Below are 15351 nucleotides of genomic sequence, written 5' to 3'. Positions count from 1 at the left end.
GATCACAGAAGCCCAAATCGATTGCAGAGCAAACACCAGATTTTGGACACAAGCAGCTCACAAGAGATTACCTGCCAGACATTACAACCTCAAACCCAATCAGTTTTGGAAGTGGTTGGTTTCAGAGAAACAATCATAGACTCTAAACAACTTATAGATTTCTAACAGAACACATATACAGTATCTCCTTTCACCTTTCCCAGTGAGTATCAAAAAGGTGATAGAAATGAAGAGAGGAGCACAGAGCAAAGCCAAGGCATGACCTGGGAGCCTCTCCACACAGTAACTCTTCTGGAAATTCATCCCTCCTGAAGTTTCTCTAACTGCAACAGGGAAAAAATATTTGGAAAAGGTCAAATGACTCAATACCACTGAGACCCATAACTTTTCAAGCAGGAACAGGTTTCCATGTGCTTTCAGTTAGAGCACAGACAGGTTGGAAAGGCGGGAAACCCCCCAGCCCTCTTTGCCTTTGCTCGTTTCAGAGCTATGTATGTGTTTGGTTTTGAATTACAGTTGATTTTGGTGCTGGAACACATCTGCAACGCTGAGCGAACTACTGAACCCCAGCCAGCTCAGAAAACAACCCACACGGCTGGCAGCACCAGCAAACCCCAGGGATGGCTCCCAGGAGCTGCTGTCAGGGACAGCAAGGAGAGGGACATGGACATTTCCCTGCACAGCTTTTCCTGAGACACCCTCCAGTGCCACTTATTGCAGGAAGTGGAAGGGTTAATTTCTTTCCAAGTTCACATACTGTTTGAATTCCTTAGATAAACTGCTTCCACCAAACCCAAGGATCTAGCCCCAGGGGACAACACTAAGGAAAAGCTCTTTTGATAGATTTTCTTCAAAAGAGAAATTAATTCAAAGTCCATTTCTGGAGGTGTTCCACACCCTCAGCTTCTAAGGACTTCAGATGAGTTTGTATTGTGCCTCTGGAAAAAAAAAAAAAAAAACCCAAGCTTTGAGCACTGCCCTAACACTTCTGTTTGCAAGACAGAAATGTTTTATGCTTGCCCAATAAAATCTTCTCTCCTGAAATGAGAAATTGCTCCAGTACAAAGCACTACAAAGAGGAAAACCAGACCCAACCAGGCTTTAGTCCTGGGATAAAGCAGTTAACAGCTAGCACAAATTAATCCTGTGCCTTTAAAACTGAGCAGTCACTCAGGAAAGTAAAAAAACAAGTTTTGAAAGCCACTGAAGGCTTCCTTCATATTTTGAAGCAGAAAGCAAGTCTGGGCTGTTATGGAATTTGTGTTTGCATACTGTTCGTGATAATCTGTGTGCATAGTTGGAAACAAAACAAGTTTTTATTAGCAATTAGTAACAAGAGTGGGGACAGACCTGCCTGAAGGAGGCAGAGAAATGCCAATAGAGGATGGCAGAACCTTATAATATGTGTAGCAGAAGGATTCCAACATGACATAGAAAACACTGCTGCTCTGAAGTGGGAAATGCAATGGCATCAGTTCAAGGAGATAAACTGGGTCTTTAACACTGACAACTTTGACTGCAGGCAGCAATTTTCCCTTGCACAGCAACTTACAATGCAAAACAAACTACTTCCACCCTTACCAAGAAGAGAAATTCAGTATCAAAGGGGGGAGCACAGTTGGGAAGGGTTGATTTGCTTAGACATAGTTTCCTACAGAGTTAAGTTTCAAATAAGGCATGAAGGCAATACAGAACAGGGTTTGATTTGAAACAGTGTGTGAGAACTTGGGCAAGGAGGAGGGGGAGAGAGAAGAGAGGATTTAATCCCCTTTCAGAGTGACCTCCCACTCCCTCCCCTCACCTCTGAAAAATTCAATCCAGCTCGAATCAGCCAACACCACCCAGGTTCAGAGCTCTCAGCTATGCACTTCCCCTGCTCTGGGGAATGAAAGGGCATGTGGGGCCCTACAACAGAACTATTAAAATCCCATCAAGGGGTAAGCAAGTGGTTGCCATATGCTAAACCATTCAAGGGAAGAATAACCAGGGAAAGAAGCACAGCCAGGCAGCAAGTCTGCAGACAAGGGTCTTACCTGCTAGATAAACTAGCAAAGTCTCCTCCATCTAGCAGCCTGATTTTGCAGAACAGAACCCCATTGACAAAGGGGACAGCAGTCAGCTCCTCTAGAGTAAAACTTGTCTGAAACTTGAATTTCTTCTTCTTCATCAAGAAAGCCATGGGCAAATTCAGCGTGGAAAGCTCAGGAATTCCAAACAAGATCAGGGAGAAGTGGCTCACAGGACAAACAGGCGAGCAGAGGAAGGGCAGTCGTTGTGGGAGCAGAAGCAGGGATAGATTCCAGTTCAGTTACAACGAGGGCCCAGCCTCAAACGCACGATTCTCTTCTCTTTGGTGGTCGGATCTGGCTGTGGGATCATCGCCACGGCAGGCTTCAGGTGAGCAGGAAGAGGTCAGATTAAATCTCTGCAACATCTCCAAGGGAAAAGGGAAGGAGGGAAGTTGGGTCTCAGCTCCAGACCAGCAGGAGCTGTCCCAGTTAGAGGCTGCAGTGCTGTGTCTTCAGCACAGCCCCTCCTGAAAGCATCTCTTGTGAGAAGTCATCTCAAGTCCCAGGAGAGGCCTTAAGTCTTCAGGCAGCACATTCAAAGAGCTTCCAGTCTCTATCTCTTGTGCAACTCTTTGATACAGGTCTTTGGGTCAGCCTTTGGGAGGGAAATGAGTAAATTAGTTCCAGCCAGTCTTGGACTCCTCCTGCTCTAAAACCTGTTTGGATAGGTAATATTCAGTCCAGACTCATTCCAGTCTGAAGAGGTATGGCCCCAATTAGTCCAGCCCCAACATCCTCTTTTCCCCTTTTTGCCTAGGGCAAGCTTCACTGTTGTCATCCTCCTTGTAATTTCTGTTTTGTAAAGCAGCTAATAAAAATTTGCTCTATTTTCAGTCATCATACTTAGAAGCAGTTTACAGCGCAAGATCATTCTAATGTGCAGTCTAACAAGAGGAAGGAAAAGCCGTCTCAAGAAATGCAAAATATGTTTCTCTCCTGCATTTCCAACCAGCCCTAAGTGTTAGCACCTGTATCTTATAAATGGAGAAAGCAGCAGAGAGGGGAAAAAAACAAGCAGCCTGCTCCAGATTACACAGCATAACAACCAAATCAGGTCATCTGGCTGTCCAATGGCCAGGCCCACCGGGAATGCTGCCTTCCCACCGGCTCTGCACTGAGCTGTGCCCTGCACAGTTCAGATCTGGGGCTGCAGACAGCGATTTCGTTACACATTTACAAAACACCTAAACCAGGGAGGCAGGAGCTGATTAACATCTCAAAGGGACAAGGTTATGAGCACCGGGCAGTAAACAATCCTCACTGACTCTAGGAGCTGCCTGCGTGGGTGGGTGGGTGGTTAAAGACCCTCTCCTGCCCCGTGGTTGAGGGAGAACCCAGCCGGCTCTGCCAGGGCCCGGGCACCCCCACGGGGGCTCCGCTGTCCCGCAGAAACCTTGGAGCAGAGCGGGGAGGCAGGTCAGTGCTCCACACTGCTGCCAGGTCTCAGCCCTGGATACTGTGAGGTCACAGCCTGTCCCCTAGCACTCCGGGGTCATGCACTGAATGGTATTCGGGACCCAGCTCCCTGTCCAAGCTGTGCACCGAGCTGTGCCCAGGTCCCAGCTCCCTGTCCAAGCTGTGCACCGAGCTGTGCCCAGGTCCCAGCTCCCTGTCCGAGCCGGGCACTGAGCTGTGCCCAGGTCCCAGCTCCCTGTCCGAGCCGGGGACTGAGCTGTGCCCAGGTCCCAGCTCCCTGTCCGAGCCGGGCACTCAGCTCTGCCCAAATCTTAGCCCACCTCTCGGCCCTCCAAATCCCCGACTGCCCTGCAGTCCGGTCCCAGGGGCCAAGCACCGAGCCATGCCCGGGCCGCAGCCCCGCTCCGGCCCCACAGCCCGAGCACCGAGCTGCAGCCGGGTCTCAGCACCTTCCCAGCCCGTACACCGAGTGCAGCCCTATCTCACCCCTCTCCCGGCCCCCCATCACCAGCTGCCTTACGGAAGGTCTCAGCCGGCTTCCCAGCGCCCTCCACTGACCTGCGGCGCGGTCGCGGCGCGGTCCCGGCCCGGTGCCCGCCCGGCCCTGCCCGCTCCTCCAGCCCGCTCCTCGCACGGCGGCCGCCGCTCCCCGACACGGCCGCCTCTACCCGCGCTACGCCAACTGCGGCCGCTACGCCGATAGCGCAGGCGGTGCGCGGGCAGCGCACGGCGAGAGCGGCGCCGCCGCGCTTCGGGAATACCGACGGCACGTAACACCCGCCCTCCCCCGAGACGAGAGAACGCGAGCGGCGCCGCCCGATTGGACAGCAGCAAGGAGGCGGGCTGAGCACTGCGAGGCAGTGATTGGTTATTTCGGCACGGGGCGGGGAAAAGAGCGCGAGGATTGGAGGAGAGGGGTGTCGGTTTGGACAAGCCCCGCCCCCTGCCCCAGGGGGCGGGCGGGAAGCGGGGTCCTCGATGTCCCCTCAGCGGGAGTTGGGGCAGCGGGCTTCCCGCCTCACAGGGTGTCTTGGAGCCCCTCTGTAGGCTGAGCAGCCCCCAGCTGGCACAGACCTGCCGTTGGGGTGTCCCTGCCTGCGCCGAGGTGATGGCAGAGTCATCTGGCATGAGACATAAGGAGCTCCTGGAACTAGGTCCCGCGGAGGGCAATGAGGATGACTGGGGAATTGGAGCATCTCTGCTATGAGGAAAGGCTGAGGGAGGTGGGCCTGTTTAGCCTCGAGAAGAGACAACTGAGAGGGGACCTCATTAATATGTATAATTACCTAAAGTGGAGTCTCAAGAGGATGAAGCTAGGCTCAGCTCAATGGTGCCAACCACAAGGACAACAGGCAATAGGTAGAAAGCGATGCCCAGTAAATTTTACTTGAACATAAGGAAGAACTTCTTTCCTGTGCAGTGATTTCTCACTGGCTCAGTGAGGTTGTGGAGTCTCCCTCACTGGAGATAATCCAGAATCGTCTGGACATGGTCCTGTGCCACGTGCTCTGGGATGACCCTGTGTGGTGGTGTTCGGAAGGGTCCCAGGACGAGGGGAGAGATGAGAATCTTGACTCCATGTTTCAGAAGGCTGATTAATTATTTTATGATATATATTATATTAAAAGAAAATTATATACTAAAACTATACTAAAAGAAGAGAAGAAAGGATTTCATCAGAAGGCTTGAAAGGAATATAAAGGAATGATAATAAAATCTTGTGACTGCTCACAGCCTCGACACAGGTGGCTGTCATTGGTCATTGAGTAAAAACAATTTCACACGCTGGGTAAACAATTCTCCAAATCACATTCCAAAGCAGTAAAACATGGAGAAGCTGAAGCTTCTCAGCTTCTCAGGAGAAAAGATCCTGGCAAAAGGATTTTTCATAAAATATGTCTGTGACAACCCTGCTTGAGCAGGAAGATGGGGCCAGATCACCCACTGTGGACCCATTCTGTGGTTTGGTGACAGACGTCCTCCCTGCATCCTCCTGACAGCCAGGAGCTCTCCTCTGGCTTGTCCCAGTGCCCGAGCAGCTCCTGGTGACATCCCTCTCCTCAGCGTGTCCCACGGGCTGCAGGCACACGGCTCCTCGGGCCACTCAGCGCTGTGGCCATGCTGTCCCCTCAGGGCAGCACAGCGTGGCTGTGGGTCAGGCCAGCAGTGCCTGGGCTGGCTGGAGCAGGAGGGAGCCCCAGGTACCACAGAGCCCTGGGGAGCAGCACCAGGCAGGGCCCAGAGCTGGAATCTCACCCTCCACAAGTGAGATGTGGCAACCAGCCGGGCACATCCCTTCATCAAAATGGCTCCCTGTTATTATGTGCTGCTGCTACGGCGTCCAGCGCTGCGGCTGGGATCCCTGGTTAGGCTGGATTCCATCCTTTAAGGGCAAGCAGAACAAAATGTCTCTCCTTGTCCTGAAGGAGGCTGCAATCATCAACGTGATTTGCCTGGATTTAAAATTTAGGTGTTTGTCCAAGAGCCTCTGTGGCTGAGAAGTTGAGGCTCATGTGGGAGGGACTGTTCCCAAGGCTGATATGCAAAGCTTGGATGAAAGCCTGGGAGTCCTTGCTCTCTGCCAGGCTTTGATGCCCAGACTCCTTGCCTGTAATCTGCCATCTATGCAGACAATATCAGAGCTATCAAATCCACCACAATGTGAACCTTGGGAGAAAAAAAAAAAAAGAGTCTGCTAAGAAAAGTACACAGAAATGTTCTTGGATAAAAGTGAAAAATTGGATCAAGTCAAATGCATTATGATTTTTACTTACCAGGTTAAGCTTACACAGACTTTGGACTGGGAAAACATTTTGTATTGGTACAGTGAAACCATCACAGGACGTACCAGGAGTTACCAGGAAACAGCAGGGCTTACAGGCTGCTGGTACAGGTGAGGCTTGAATCCTTCCATCAATTCCTATCTGGTGTTTTCAAGGCTTTGAGGCACTGCTGGAGACGGGCTGGTATTTTTTGATTTCTGTTTCCAGCCTATTAGGAAAGAGCCTGCTAAATATTTGATATTTACAAGCTGTGCTGCTGAAATACCAGAGGCATCTGAAGAATCCAGCCCAGTTCTCGCACCTCTCATGCCCCAGCACATGGCTGACAGACATGTGGATGCTCTGCTTCCATCCCTAGGTAAAGGACAAACGATCCCTGTGTGTGGTGTGGGAGGAGACTCTGCTATCTACTATGATTCACTCTGGTAAATAACCTTCTCCAGGGCTTCTCTTGTTTATAGCAACAGCCTCAAATGCTAAAGTTTACAGAGACTTTAATCCTTGCTGTTCTCACGCATATTTACTTCGCAGTTTTATCAGAAACATCTCTTGAAAACCTCAGTGTTTTTATAATTAATTGAATAATGTGACTGATGTTAAAAATAAATGGATTTGGAAGAATGCCCAGTGAGCTGCTGAGCAGTGTGTAGTATAGCAACCGTAGCTGCAGTCTCAGGGATGTGTGTATTTTCCTAACAAACCCAGTCTCATGACTGAGAGATTAAATCTTTATTAGTTCAAAATTCACCCTGTTGATTTTGCTGTGTTTATGCTGCATAATTGTTTCTGGAGAAATTCACATGTTTTAAAGGGACAGTGCTCCTGTTTACAGAGGGGATGGGTTAGTCTGAGCCTCCCACAGAGGCAATGTGGGTGCAGGGTATCTTCATCCATCCACCATCCCTCTGGCTTTATAGTATTTTCTGCTCCAGGTGCAATCCATGGGGGCCATATGTGTGTGACCAAGGTGCTTTGATTCTGCTCATCCCAGACACACATCCTATGGATTTCTCTATGGCTGTGCCCACCTCACCTCTGCTCCCTGAGCCTCAGCCACATCCCTGCCCTGTGCTCTTCCTGACCTAAGCCTTTCCTGAGGCCGCTCCCCAGTGCCACCACCACTTCCTCAACTTTTGCTGGCTCAGGGCACTGTCTTATCAGTCTGGGATATTTTTATCAGTCTGTGCTGTGCAGTTAAGTCTGGGCCTCACCTCTGCTCTCCTGGAGAGGTGTGCCCAGCTGGCCAGGGCTGGGACCGCTGTGCTCTGAGAGTGAGCACCAACAGACATGCCTTGTCTTGTCTCCCCTCTGCTCTGAGGACAGAGATAAAGCAGCAGTGGAGAAACAAGGTGAGATAAATACAGGAGGGACAAAACTTACTGAGGTGAAGTGAGGTAGATCCTGTAATGCATTTGGTAAGCCTTCAAATCCTATCTCTTATCCCAAGGGAATCCCAGATGCACAAGCCCTGCAAACTACATCATCAGCATCTTCCTCTGGAAAGTATCATCACACTAATTCATTTGTCCTGGCAGCCAAATGATTAAAGTTTTAAAACTAAATTACACACGTTGCTGTAAAAGCATAAACACAGTAATGGTTCTCTGTTACACCTGTCGCCTCTGCTGTAATGGCCTTAATGAGCTTTCAGCCTCATCATCCAAAAAAAAAAGAGATTATCACAGTCACTTTAAGCTGTAAATGCATTCTTGGGGCTGTGAGTGGGATGCAATGCCCTGCTCCAAGGAGCTGTGGGTGGGAGCTGCAGTGGGTGGGTGCCTTCCCCAGAACTGGGGCAGGTCCAGGCTGGGGAGCTCCCAAAATGGGGCAGGGGGTGCAGACTCCACAGCAGTGCAAGCTGTAGCAAGCAGGCAGATGGAAACCCTGTCAGGGGAATGGGTACCTATCTCCATTGCACAGGATTATCCTATGGTGTGGAGTTATTCCAAGCTTGCATCTTCTCAGCTTAATAACAGGCTGTGAGCTGCACTTTGACCTGCTTGTGTTTTTCACTTGTTCCACATTTGACTGAACTCATCATCATAAAGGCCAGGAACTGTTTCACTTTCTGTGCCAGGCTGGGTTTCCTGTTGGATGTGCAATGGACACACCTGCATGGTGGGTTTCTGGCCTGCCAGCACTGGGAATCCTGTTATTGAAAAAAGGGAGCCCAGGAATCTGGAAATCTGGAAATTTTCAGGTCTAACCACATTTTTGAGGAATCTTTCCTCAAAAATGTGGTTAGACCTGAAAATCCAGCTGCCTGGCTTTTTTTGTTTACTGGTTTCCATGCCTGCTTCAGTGTGTCCTGGGAATGTGCAGTGGAGCTCTCCGCTTCATTCTGTGAGGTCTGTGGGTGGAACTGGATCTTGTTTGCCCCTTCCAAAATCTGCAGACTTGCAACCTGCTTTGCCTCAAGGCTTGTTGTGTTTATCAAGCCTTATCCAGTGTCTGTAGCCCAGCTTCCATCCCTTCAGTGTTGTGCTGGACAAGAGACTTGCTGGCTGTGGCCGTGGTCTGCCCCACCGCCTGCAAATGCCGCTGTTACCCCAAATACATCAGAAGCAACCGTAGGTCTGTGGTTCTTCCTTGACACAGCAACCTCTAATTTGGGATCCCGGGTGACAGAGGTGAAGGAAACTGTCCCTGCTGGCGCTGGGATTCTGCCTCGGGTTAATCACCTGCACATCTGGGACCCGTTTGCAGATGATACCGACTTCATTCCACCACTCAAAACATGGGCTGGAAGCTGTGCTCCTCAGTCTCATGGAGTTTCTTATCAGGTGCTTTCAAGCAAGACAGAGAATATTAAATGCTTTAATTTTCACACTGAAAATTAAATGCTTTAATTTTCACACCCTTCTGCTGACAATACTTGCTGGCAACAACCTCTCACGTGACAACAGGAAAAAACCCACAAACGATCCCCAGAAGGATGCTTTGCCAAAACAGGCTTGAAAACTATAAAATCGTGCTGGAGGAAGTAGAGGTTATTTGGGTGAGTATGCAGGGCAAATCATTCTGTCCCTCGGAGGGGATCTGCTCCCAGAACTGCGATGCGGTGATGGCAGTGGTGGGAAACTGACAAATGTAAAAAAACCCCATAAAAACCCCTTAAAACTTGTTTAAAAAACCTTAGTACCTGTCCCTTTGCTTATAATGAAGGACTTGATGTGTTTTTTTTTAAATCCTGTCCTTGCCCATTCGGTTCTGCAGTGAATTCATCCCAAAGGCAGACATCTCAGTGTCCTCTGCCACGTCTTTGGGAAGCAGAGGGACCTGCTCGAGTCCCCAGGCATCATGACTTTTCCAGGGATAGCTATCTCATTGCTGCGCTCTGCCCTTTGAATTTCCTCCTGTCAGATCTCTCAGCCATGAAAAGATTTGCCAGCGGAGGGTGCAAGCCGATCCCACCAGGGCTGGAGCTCAGGGTGCTTCCCGGGCCGGTGCAGTGCTCGGGATCCCGGCGCGCAGTGCCACCTCCTGGAAAGCCGGGCTGCACCGCACACATCGCAGGCGGAGCTGTGCTCCAGAGGAGCGGCGGTGGCTTGGTGCTGCCTCCGTGGCTACAAATATTTTCTTCTCACCACCGAGAGTCCCCTGCCAAACTTCCCTTTCCCCAGCAGGCACGAAGATGCTGCTCACGCCCATGTCCAAGGCACCCTGTGGCAGAACATCTCTGCATGGCTCCTTCCCAGTCTGGATGTTGAATACAAATCTTTAGGTACAAAAAGAACCGTAGAGGATAACAAATAAACATCTATAAATATTCCTCTTTAGCTTTTGTTCTGTTTGGGCATCAGCTGGTTGTTCAGTTGAATGTCCCATGTCCTTGTTTGCCCTGTCAGTGTCCTGTTCACCTATTCATCCTGGTTTTAACATTAAGGGACCCTTTTCTCTGTCCCCACCAGTTTGGTGACTGCTTCATGAGCAACAACCAAGCCCCTCATTGCACAGTTCACCCTGTATTTAAAATGTTGCCACATCTTTTTAATGAGACAAAAATCTGTACACAGAACACATGCTTGGATGCTGCTGGCTTGACTCAGCTCTGCATTTATCCTGAAAAGACGGGAAAAATGTGTGGTTGCAATGGCAACACGTTTAGTCCTCTAAAAAAGCAACACAGCTGAAGTGCTTAGTCACTGAAAAAATGCACACTGCAATTTAAAGCCAAAGGCTGGTATTTCTAGCATTATTTTAGGCTATTGTGGCATGTTCTGAGCAGTGGGGAGATTACTGTATTTCAGTATTCCATCAGACACTGTGAAATAACTTGTGCTCCAAGGTAAGTCTGTAAAAGCTATTATTTGAAAAAGACTGTAATTATGTAAATACAAGGCCACAAGATTCACAAACAAGAGGAAAAGCTACTGTGACCTGTGATTGTTCACAGCTCTCCTTGGTCCCTTCACAGTGAGGATTCTGTGTTGCAAAGTTGTTGTCAGGAACTCATTTTCACTTCTGCACACACCAATGAACTGAAACAGCCTGTTTACCAAAATGTATTTTTTATTAAAATTCATATTTGTAAAGGAGAGATCATTACACAAATGAGGTAAACCAACACATATGACATAGTTCTCACTCTAAAAATAAATTTCAGTTCAGCAATTGATTTGATTCCACAAAGTCTAAGAGGAAGAGTCAGGCAAGTGCTACTCATGTGGTGAGATGCCAGACAAGGCAGGATCCACCCTGACTCAGCTTGGAGGTGTCAGTCCCAAGGGCTTGGGAGTGTTCCAGGGACCAAACCCTTCTCACTGTGGTGTCCTTTTCTCCCCCATCAGATTTGTAGAAAGGAGGAGATGAGTAAAGGCCAGGGACTGACAGCAGTGACCTCATCACCTACTGCTCTAACCAGGGGTCCTCCATCAGCATCTCCCCATTAAAGGCTGTGTAAAGGTTTCATTTGATTGTGCAAATTCACTCCCTTGTCAGCCCTAAAGGAGACTTAACAGCAAGTAAATACCAGCTCTGGAAAAGTTCAGTTTTAAAAGTAATAACCTGGCAAGCAACAAGCCTGTAAAACGTAAGCCACTTTGCAAGGCAGAAGGAGAAGACTTACACTTCTGTTTTTTCTTTCCCTAAGTTTTCTTCCATGCATGTACAAGTGGACCTTTAATCTTAAAGTTCATGAAGTTACTGCAAGTCTGTGAGAATCATGTTGACCAACCTGTGCAATGAGGCTTTCTCATTAAGGACCAAGATCCACAGAATGCCTCAGAAGTGGCTGTAATGTTGTTTCACCCTGTATAAATGGTATAGGATAGTGAGGAGAAGCTCAGCTCTGTTTGTCAGGATGAGGCCAGCCAGCAGACAAACACAGAATGGCTGCACTGGCTTCCAGCTCCCAAACATTACAAAACAAACACCACCAGCAGCAGAACTAAGTACTGCCCCAAAATTCACTCAAATCAGTGGCTGACAAATTCCTCAACACTGGGAATTCCTGTGTGGCTGCAGTTTAGTCCAGGACCTTAGTCCGGGTCCACTTTGACAGATCAAGGTATTCTGGAGGTGACAAACGATGCAGATGAAGCAGAGATGGAGTTTCACTGTTCCATCCACCCCAGGGAAACTCATCCAAGCCCTTGGGTGTTTACGCTGTGACAAAGACATTGTGCCAAGACATATCCCAGGAGAGTTTCTGGTACCCAAGACATGAAACTTTCATCACATGTCCCAAGTTGATAGAGAAATTTTGTGACGGCACACAGATAAAACATGAGGTGAATGCACTGTTTCAATCCCACTGGGATCCTCAGGGCAGGTAGGTGGGACTGAAAATGCACAGAGGCTGGGTGCTGGTCTGCATGGGCAGGATGTGACACTGCAGGAGCAGGATCCAGGGCTCTCAGTGCAGAGGGAAGGTTCTACCACATCTGGTACCATGTTTCCAGTAAATGCTTTCAGCAAGAGGCAGAAATGCATTCACTGTGTGCACTGTGGGTTCACCATCACTGTACCTTGGCAGCTGCAGCACTGATATCCCGACAGAACTCTCCACATTAGAAGTCAGTTTTAAAGCCTATAGAAAGACAAAAAGAGAGGTGTCATAATTAGGACAGAATTTTTTTTTCTAACAGAAATTTAAAAATAACTTAAAAAAAATTCTATTGTTTGAGGAACTAAAGCAATCCATGTTAAGTTGCTGGTTTAATACACATCCTGCTATGGCTCTGTATGAGAGTCTGAAAGGGCAGATTAGCACAAGATTGGCAGAGAAACCTGTTTAGACTCAGCCGAACTCCAAGGGAGCCATTCACACTGAGAAGAGGCAGCACCCCATGCTCCCAAGTGTCCTCTGCCAGCATAGGTAGGTTTTTAGCACGGCTGATGTCCCATAGAATCACAGAATTGTTTAGGTTGGAAAAGACATTTAAGATCTGAGTTCAACCGTTTCCCCAGCACTGCCACATCCACCACTAACCCGTGTCCCCAAGTGCCATATCTACACATCTTTTAAATCCTTCCAGGAATGGTGACTCCACCACTACCCTGGACAATCTGTGCCAGGGCTTGGCAACCCTTTGAGGGAGGAAATTTTTCCTAATTCAATCAATCTAAAGCTCCCCTCCCATCACTGTTTCTTTCACTGGATCATACCATCTTGCTGCCCTGTCTGGCCAGGCTCAGTGGTGACCGATGGGTTGGGTGTATTGCTCTGCAAAAATCGACGGAAGTCCTTAATCATGGGGCGGAGGACCTGGATGAGGGCACTCAGAGCTGCCTGTGTGCCCTCCATGGCCTGTGCCTGCCGCTCCTGGGCACACGCCTGCACCTCCTGCGAGCGGCGAATCATCTGCAGCAAGTCGTTCTGCTGCTCCAGGTGCTGGGCAATCTCCTTCACATGCAGGTTGGTCACCCGCTGCTCCTGCAGGAGCTTGGCTGAGTTGAGGGCAATGCGGCTTTTCAGCTCCTGGGGCTTGGCAGACACCTCGTGCTGATGGGCCATCATCTCCAGGGGCGCCTCGGCCGTGACGGTGGTGGGGGCTTCCGTGGTGCAGTACTCCACAACGCCGTCCTCCAGGCTGTGGTAGGCTGTCTCTGCAGGAACTGAGAACAAAGGACAGAAAGGGAGTCAGGAGTAGCTGGGATACAGGATTTTTATCTACAGGACTATTCAGTGAGTATCACAGGAATACGGCCTGTTCAGTGAGATAACATACAACGGCCAGCAATGCACAAAATGACCTATTTAAGTCTACTCCACCCTCAGTCGAGCTTCCTTCTGGGCTGTACAATCCAAAGGAATAGGGAATGCCTTATCTGTCTAGACAATACCATCTCTCAATCTCCAGTTTAGAACAATCTTTCCACGCAGCATTAACTGACTGACATAACATCAAAGACCCCCAATGGCCCCTGTTGGTAGAAGAGCTGCTCTTTGGGAAACTGCCACTGGAAAATCAGCCCTGAAGATGTTTTTCCCCAGAGAGGGAATGAAGAATCTCCCAAGGTGCAAAGGATCCTTGATTCCCTTGTCCTTAAGGCTGAGTTCAGCTCTCAAAGCTGACTTTCAGTACCTGCTGTCTTGAGGCCACTCCCCTACACCACAAGGGCAGACTGGGAGGAGCATTTCATTACAGAGATGTGGGGATTTCTTTTTGTTGGGGTTTCTCTCTGTCCAAAGAACCTGTGAGCACCCTATCCCTGGAAATGTTCAAGGCCAGGCTGGGCGCATCAACCTGGTCTAGTAGAAGGTGTCTCTGGCCATGGCAGGGGGTTGGAACTGGGTGCTCTTTAAGGTCCTTTCCAACCTAAACCATTCCGTGGCTCTGTCCCCACACAAGGCTCGGGGTCCCTTCGCAAGGGGGTGTCAGGGGCTCTGTGTGACCCTCCAGTCCAGCCCAGAGCGTTCGGGCGGGCGCAGCACTCACTCTGGGTCAGGGTGACCGTGGTGGCCGACGCGGTGATGGGGATGTCGCTCCCGTCACCCGCGCCGCAGTCGCCGCTCGGCAGGCTGATGATGGTGGCCTCTCCCAGCAGGTTGCAGATGCGCTGCTGCATGGGGGTGAGGATCACCGGGGCGGCCGCGGCGCCCGCCGGCTCCTCGCCCTCGGGCCCGTTGCCGCCGCCGTTCTGGCTCTCGCCTCCCCCTTCCATGGCAGCCCGCACTTGGGCCACTTTGCGCCGCACCTCGGTCTTGAGGTCGGACCACTTCTTCTTGACCTCGGGCAGCTCGCGGTGGCAGGTGGCGACGGCGTTGACGCGGCGCAGGATGTCGTGCCAGGCGGCGGCCTTGGCGGCCAGCGGCACGCCCGCGTTGAAGTGGTTGACGAGGAGGTGCTTTCCCCGCTCCAGCTCCTCCACGATGATCTCCACCTCCCGCTCCGAGAAATTCATCTTCCGCTTCTTGGCTGGGGGCGCCGGCGGCGACGCCATGGCCATGGGGGGCACCGGGACGGGGCACGGGGTCACACCTGGGGGGCCTGGGGGACGCTGGGCAGGGCCGAGGGGCGGCAGGGCCCCCCCACCCCCGGGGCCGGGGACAACAGGGGGGCCCCGAGGCCCCTCAGGGCCCCGAGGGGTCGGTCCCCCCCGCTCCCCCTTTGGCACCGCCAACGATACGCAAATTGCGTACGGCGCCCGCCCGGCAGCCCCGCTCAACGGCCCCCGCCCTGCGGCACTGGCGTAATGGCTTCCAGAATCGGCCCCTCTTCCTGCCATGTCTGATTGGCTCGCCCGCCTGCCCGTCACACTAATTGCCCGCCTCCCGCCTGCAATACCGCATTATTATTGGTCAACAACCCTGTCCATCAGGCAGACAACAGGCGGCCCCGCCCCGCCACTGGTCTCAGGGCACTGGGCCTGCGTGGGGCCTGCGTGGGGCCGCTGAGGGGTTGAACCCGCCCGTGGCTTTCCTTGTTCTAATCCCATTGGTGTTTCTCCTGTCCATCATTTCAGAGCGCGCACTCCTTTCCAACCTACCGGATGCGCGTGACGTCCGTCAAGCTCAAACTGCCTGCCGGACCCCGCTCTGATTGGAGGAACTCTCCTTATCACCGCCCTCCCAGGCGGTTTAGCCAATCGCAGCTTGGCCCGTGCGCCTGCACCTCCCCCTGCGCCGCACTCCGAAA

General features: G+C 50.9%; 2 protein-coding genes across 2 annotated transcripts in view; both read right to left on the bottom strand.

Annotated features, from left to right (window-relative positions):
* Positions 1-4148, bottom strand: part of EEIG1 (estrogen-induced osteoclastogenesis regulator 1) — a 36877-nt gene extending 32729 nt beyond the window's left edge. Inside the window, exons 1-2 of the mRNA XM_066562929.1 lie at positions 4044-4148; positions 2034-2664 (exon numbers count right to left, since the gene is read on the bottom strand). Of these exons, the coding sequence (XP_066419026.1) occupies positions 2034-2179 (146 nt within the window). The 5' untranslated portion in view covers positions 2180-2664; positions 4044-4148. The remainder of the gene's footprint in view (positions 1-2033; positions 2665-4043) is intronic.
* Positions 4149-10762: 6614 nt separating this feature from the next.
* On the bottom strand, positions 10763-14867 carry NAIF1 (nuclear apoptosis inducing factor 1). Its single transcript, XM_066562869.1, has 3 exons — positions 14152-14867; positions 12878-13327; positions 10763-12299 (listed from the first exon to the last, which is right to left on the bottom strand). The coding sequence occupies exons 1-3, from the start codon at positions 14660-14662 to the stop codon at positions 12280-12282; spliced, it is 981 nt and encodes a 326-aa protein (XP_066418966.1). The 5' UTR covers positions 14663-14867; the 3' UTR covers positions 10763-12279.
* Between the last annotated feature and the right edge of the window lie 484 nt (positions 14868-15351).

This window comes from Molothrus aeneus, chromosome 19, assembly GCF_037042795.1.
Source record: "Molothrus aeneus isolate 106 chromosome 19, BPBGC_Maene_1.0, whole genome shotgun sequence".
Lineage (NCBI taxonomy): Eukaryota > Metazoa > Chordata > Aves > Passeriformes > Icteridae > Molothrus > Molothrus aeneus.
This window is presented reverse-complemented; position numbering and strand designations above follow the sequence as displayed.